At 52.9% G+C, this 6008-nt stretch overlaps 1 protein-coding gene across 1 annotated transcript in view; it reads right to left on the bottom strand.

The window, feature by feature from the left end:
- Positions 1 to 444: 444 nt before the first annotated feature.
- The window catches only part of Vax2 (ventral anterior homeobox 2), a 28690-nt gene continuing 23126 nt past the window's right edge, over positions 445 to 6008 (bottom strand). The window contains exons 2-3 of the mRNA XM_006991513.4: positions 4839 to 5026; positions 445 to 1347 (exon numbers count right to left, since the gene is read on the bottom strand). Of these exons, the coding sequence (XP_006991575.1) occupies positions 916 to 1347; positions 4839 to 5026 (620 nt within the window). The 3' untranslated portion in view covers positions 445 to 915. The remainder of the gene's footprint in view (positions 1348 to 4838; positions 5027 to 6008) is intronic.

Here is a 6008-nt window from a genome sequence, read left to right as displayed (position 1 = left end):
TGGGCTGGGGGCCCAGACTGAAGAAAAATGAGAATGTGAACTAAACACCAGCGTTCACGCCAGCTTCCTGACTGAGGCTGCAGTGTGAACGACCACCTCACTTCTGGGGCTTCCCACAGATGGACTTTCCCACCAAGCTGAACTGCACCTTCCTGCAATCAGCTGAAATAAATCTTTCCCTCCTCACCTTGCTTCTGCTACACACTTTGTCCTGGGAACTAGAAAAGCCAGTGGCACAGTGGGTGAACGACTCCCCAAGAGTCTATGATTATTACAAACAAAGGTTCAATGGAAGCACCATGAGCAGAATGGGACTTTTCTGAGTGCTGATGCTGCAGAGGCCTCTCCCCAGTCCAGCCTTGCTCCAGCGTACCTTTGATGCCCTCTCAGACCTCCTTCCACCTTGCACCATCCACCCCTTGAAGGACTTACTGCCCACCCGAACAAGTATTTTGAATTTGAAAGAAAAGCTCCCATGGGAGAGAGCTTAACCAGAGAAAGCACAGATGTTGTGGGGCTGTGAGTCCAGATGAAAGCTGTGTAAACGGTGGACCCACGCCTGTGACACCAGCCCCAGGCCCACCCCTTCCCTTTTGAGGTTCCCATTTTGCTGCACATTGAGGACAAGGACAGAAGGGGGTGAGTTGGTGCTGCTGGGACCAGTTCCCTTCTTTATTTCAGTGAGACACACACGCACACACATATGCACACACACACTCACACGCACATGACACACACATCAGAGAGTACGTTGGGACCAAAGTCATTTGGTACAGTCTCTGAGCTGAGGGCGGGTGGAGAGGAGCATGCTGTGTCCACTCCTTCTCTTCCAGGCCTGCTCAGTACAGTCCACAGGGGCCAGGAGGTTGGGGTCGTGCTGTGCTGGGGACTCAGTGTCACACGGGGACGGGACTCTTAAGTGTCAGCTTTCTTGCCACTTTGGCCAGGGCTGCCTACTTTCTGTTGTTCTAGCCTGATGTAGGGCTCAAACGCTGAGGACCCCAGTTTGTGGCTGGCAGGCAAGTCCAGGAGCGGAGCTGTGGAAAAGCAGATGGCTGGCAGAGGGGACGATGCTGAGGCCGAGGGCACTGGATTGAGGCTTGGGGAGGAGTTCCTGGGGTCACCCAAGGAGGTGCCCCTGTGGCAGGCAGGAAGGCCTGGCAGGCCGGGGGTCAGTGCCAGGAGGCTGGGGGCCCTGGGCACGGAGAGCAGCCGCCCCTGTTCCAGAAGTCGCAGAACGCTGGAGGTGGCAAAGGCCTCAGAGGCAGAAGAGGATGCCCGCTTCTCCAGGTCTCTGCTCTGGTCCTTCTTCTGCTTGGTGCGGCGATTCTGGAACCAGACCTTCACCTTGGGGGAGAGGGCACACGGGGATTCCGGAAGGGGCAAGAGGAGGAGCAGGAGGCGGAGCCAAGAGAAAAGGAGAGGGAGTTCAGAGGTGGGGTGGGGTGAGAGGGCACAAGGGGTAGGGGGGAACAGGAGGAGAAAGAAGGGCAGATTGTTAGTGTGCCTCACAACAACCTGGACTGAGGAACTGACTGGAGACCTCAAGTCTCAAAGTATAGACACCCCTTCGCTGCTGCTCTGACTCTGGCCAATGGGAGCATATTGGCAGACGGGAGGTGGAGTCTGGGGGTCCGCTGAAGGATTGGATTGCCCCTTCATTGCCAACATACTTTGCTCTTAGCCAGGTATCTGGTCTTAGACATCACTTATGTGTAGGTAATTCCCAACACTACCTTACGCCTAGACCTCTAAACTGAGATCCAAGCCAGTCAACCAACTGCCACGTATTTATTTGTATTTATTTAGACGGGGTCTCATGATCCCAGACTGGCCTTGAATTTGCTATGTAGTTGAGGGTGACCTTGAACTTCGGAACCTCCTGCTGGGATTACAGTGCTGAATTATAGGCCTACACCACCGCATCCAGTTGTACACATTGCCAGGGATGCCACCCAGGGCTCGGGGCACGCTAGACAAATACTCTGCCAGCTGAGTTTCTGCCACAGCTTCGCACACATGAGCAGGGACAGTATGCGGAGGAGGAACGGTGGCCCCGAGGCCCCGGAGGGAAAGGCTGGGGAGATTTTCTCAGCCTTTCCGGCTTTCATAGGACCTGGGGGGGGGGGGGTGTCCAGACACTTGAGTGGCTCCAAGAGAAGGAAGTGAGAGAGAAAGAGAGGCTCCCAAGTCACGACTCCTGTGCCGGGGAAGCTGAATGTCTCACAGGGAAAGGTACGAACCCATCCGGGGGTGACAATGACCAGGGGTATGGCGAATGCAGAGTGACAAAATTAGGGGACCGTGGTCCCCACTGCACCCTGCCGTGGCAGAGTTCTATGAGCAGAAGGGGAGGAAGACACGGGAAGGGTCTCCCAGCAGGCAGGCTCTAGACACGAGGAGAGAAGGCTAAGCGGGGCTGGGCTGAGGCTGGGACCTGGCATTCTACCTGTCACACGTGGGCTCTTAAGCCTGGCTGCGCACAAATTTCCTGCGCACATTGTAAATCCTAGTGCCCAGGGCTCATTCCAAATCCTTTCTGTCCAAGTTGGGTCAGGATGGAGATATCAGGATTTCTTTTTTTCTTTCTTTCTTTCTTTCTTTCTTTCTTTCTTTCTTTCTTTCTTTCTTTCTTTCTTTCTTTCTTTCTTTCCTTCTTTCTTTAATTTTTAATTTATTTTCTGTGCATTGGTTCAGTGAAGGTGTCAGATACCCTGGAAGTAGAGTTACAAACAGTTGTGAGCTGCCATGTGGGTGCTGGGAATTGAACCCAGGTCCTCGGAAAGAACAGCCTGTGCTCTTAACTGTTGAGCCATCTCCCCAGTCTCTCCTGCCCTGGTGTTGGGAGTTCTAGAAAACCCTGTGGGTGATTCCAGTGTGCTGCAGGTAGATCGCCTTCAGGACCCGAGCCTCTGTGTTTCTCCTCATCGATCCCAGGGCCCCTGGAGGCTGGTTCCTGGGGCTCAGTGACTTTGAGACGAGCTCGCCAAGAAGCCTTTTATTCCTCTGGCCGCTTGTACTGATTCTTTCAGACTCTGCTCTGTCTCTCTTCTGGGAAGCCATTGCTGGCAGACTCCTGAAGGGCCAGGGCATGGCCCTGTTTCCCAGGAACTGACTGCCCTGCTGGGCTCCTTAGTGCTCTCCAGAGGTTCTCTGCAGGCTGCCATCTTGGATCCCTGGAGCTCAAGGAATGCTTGGTGACTTCATGTCCTGCTATTTTGCTGGGCCACAGCAGGGGCATAGTTTCCAGGACTTTTTTTTCTGGGAGAATATCTCCTTGGGCCTGAGGTTAGGGCTCGATTCTAAGGCTTGTTCATTTGAAAATGAAAATGCCATTAATAATTTAGAAATCAGACAAGGTCTCCCTGTGAAGCCCATGCTGGCTTTAAACTCTGCATCCCCCTGCCTCAGCCTCCTGAATGCAGGGATGATAGGCATGCACTAGACCTTTGTCCTTCAAAGGCCACTTCCTGAGACCATGGGCTCATACAGAATCTGGAGTGTGAAGGCGGCTTGGTTTTTCCTGGCCTATGTCCCTCTAGTCCGCTGCTTTGGGCTTCCAGGGCAGGGACAATGTACTGGGACTGCAGACGATTGCCGAAGAGCCGTAGTAGCACTTATTTAAGCCGATGACTCCGTCAGTCCTGAGGTTTGGCACTTGTCCTTAGCCCGTCCCTTGGCCAGTTGAGGGAGAGGACCACCGAGTCAGGCTCTCTCACCTTTCCTTCCATCTAAACCTCATCTCTTCCCATTCCCGGTTCTGGGCTTGTTTGTTTATGTGGTTTGAGACAGGATCTCATGTAGCCCAGACTGGCCTCAAGCTCATTTTGTAGCCAAGGATGACCTTGAACTTCTGACCCTTTGGCCTCTACCTCAAGAAGGGTAAAGAGACTCTCCTTCTCTTTCTTCCATTTCCACATAGGGACATGGGGATTACAGATGCTCACATTTGGATTTTCAATGGGTCCTCTGGGGATTCGAACTCAGGTTGCTAGGTTTGCCCAGCAAGTGCTTTTACCCACTGAACCTTCTCCCATTTTTCTCCTTGCTTCTTGCCTTCCTCTCTTCCCCTTTCCTTCCTCTCTTCCCCTTTCCTTCCTCTCTTCCCCTTTCCTTCCTCTCTTCCCCTTTCCTTCCTCTCTTTTCTCTCCTTCCTCTCTTTTCTCTCCTTCCTCTCTTCCTTCCTCTCTTCCTCTTTTCTTCTCTCTTCCTTCCTCTCATCCCCTTTCCTTCCTCTCTTCTTCTCTCTTTCCTCTCTTCCTCTTTCCTTCTTCTCTCCTCCTCTCTTCCTTCCTCTCTTCCTCTTTGCTTCCTCTCTTCTCTCCTTCTCTTCCTTCCTCTCTTCCTCTTTGCTTCCTCTCTTCTCTCCTTCTCTTCCTTCCTCTCTTCCTCTCTTCCTCTTTCCTCCTCTCTTCCTCTCTTCCTTCCTCTCTTCCCCTTTCCTTCCTCTCTTCATCTTTCCTTCCTCTTTCCTCCTCTCTTCCTTCCTCTCTTCCTCTTTCCTTCCTTTCTTCTTCTTTCCTTCTTTCCTTTCTTCTTCATCTTTTAAATTTTGTTGCTCTGGGATAGGGTCTCGCTGTGCAGTCCAGGCTGGCTTCCAATCCTTTATACTTCAGCCCCCACCCCCTGAGTGCTAGGATTGGGGGGCATGTGTCACCCCTCACAGCCCAGCCCTCTTGTTGACACTATTGGCGCTGCCTTACCTGTGACTCTAAGTTTTCCCCTCACGTGTGTATGTTCCTCCCATGTCATGCCCCCCATGTCAGCTCTTGGCCTCATACACCAAGACAGTCCCCAGATACCAGCACCAAATGGCGGAAACCTGGCCTGACTCTCACCTGGGTCTCAGAGAGGTTCAGCTGGCGGGCCAGCTCCGTGCGCTCTCGGCCCACCACGTACTGGCAGCGCTGGAACTCCATCTCCAGACGATACAGCTGCTCTGCCGTGAAGGAGGTGCGGGTCCTCTTGGGTCGGTCAAGGTCCAGGCCCTTGGGCAGGACAATTTCTCTAATGGTCCCCTTGGCATCTGCAAGGGCCATGAAGGGAGCCAGGTTAATTCACTGTGTTAGATCATCTGAGGGGTTTTTTGTTGTTTTTTTTGTTTTTGTTTTTGTTTTTTTATTTCCTCCTCCTCTTCCCCCATCTTCTTCACAGGGTTTCACTGTGTAGCCCAGGCTGACCTTGAACTCATGGCCTGGTAAGATCCTACCAAGAATCCTCAGGTCCCTGTCTGAATACTTGATCTCAGGGAACTTGCTAAGCCTCTCTGAGCCAAGCTTCCTCATCAGCCCCATGAAGGGAGTCAAATGTCATGGGTATGGAGAAAAAGACAGATGGATGGATGGATAGATAGGTAGGTGGGTAGGTAGGAAGGTAGATAGGTAGAGATAGAGGGAAGTCGAGGGGGGGGGGAAGGAGGTGGGAGAGTGAGGTTGGCCATCATGGCCTGGGCAGGAAGGACTCACTGTGGCTCACCCCGGATTCTGTTCCCTTTGCAGAGTAACTAGCTGGGACAAAACAGACCGAGTCCTCAAGTCCAGAGAAGATGGATTAGAACTGAGTGTGGTCAGTCACAGAAGGCTTTCTGGAGACACGGAGCCCTGGTCCCTCCTGGGGTCCAGAAGGATGTTAGCTGATATGATACAGAGGGCAGAAGAGAAGCTGGAAACCCCAGGAGGGGCCCAAAGGCTGGTACCACCCTGCTAGGCTGCTGGGTTATCTTCCCGCCAGGGAACTAACCCACTCGCTGTGTCCCTGTACAGCTGAGCCAGCTCAGGCTTTAGGCCAATATCTTTCACACAGAACCCTCTTTAGTACTTTGGGGTCCGTTTAAGAAAGGCCAAAAGCCTACAGCCCACGATCACCACAGAGGGGAAATGCTGTAATCTAAGCTCCCCACCACTGATGTGAAACCTGTTAGCACAGGGAATAATCAGACGGTGGGACAAGGCAGCACTGTGCCGGTGGGATCCACCAGGCACACAAGGAGGTCAGCTGCAGTTCCCCGC

Source organism: Peromyscus maniculatus, chromosome 3 (genome assembly GCF_049852395.1).
Source record: "Peromyscus maniculatus bairdii isolate BWxNUB_F1_BW_parent chromosome 3, HU_Pman_BW_mat_3.1, whole genome shotgun sequence".
NCBI lineage: Eukaryota > Metazoa > Chordata > Mammalia > Rodentia > Cricetidae > Peromyscus > Peromyscus maniculatus.
This window is presented reverse-complemented; position numbering and strand designations above follow the sequence as displayed.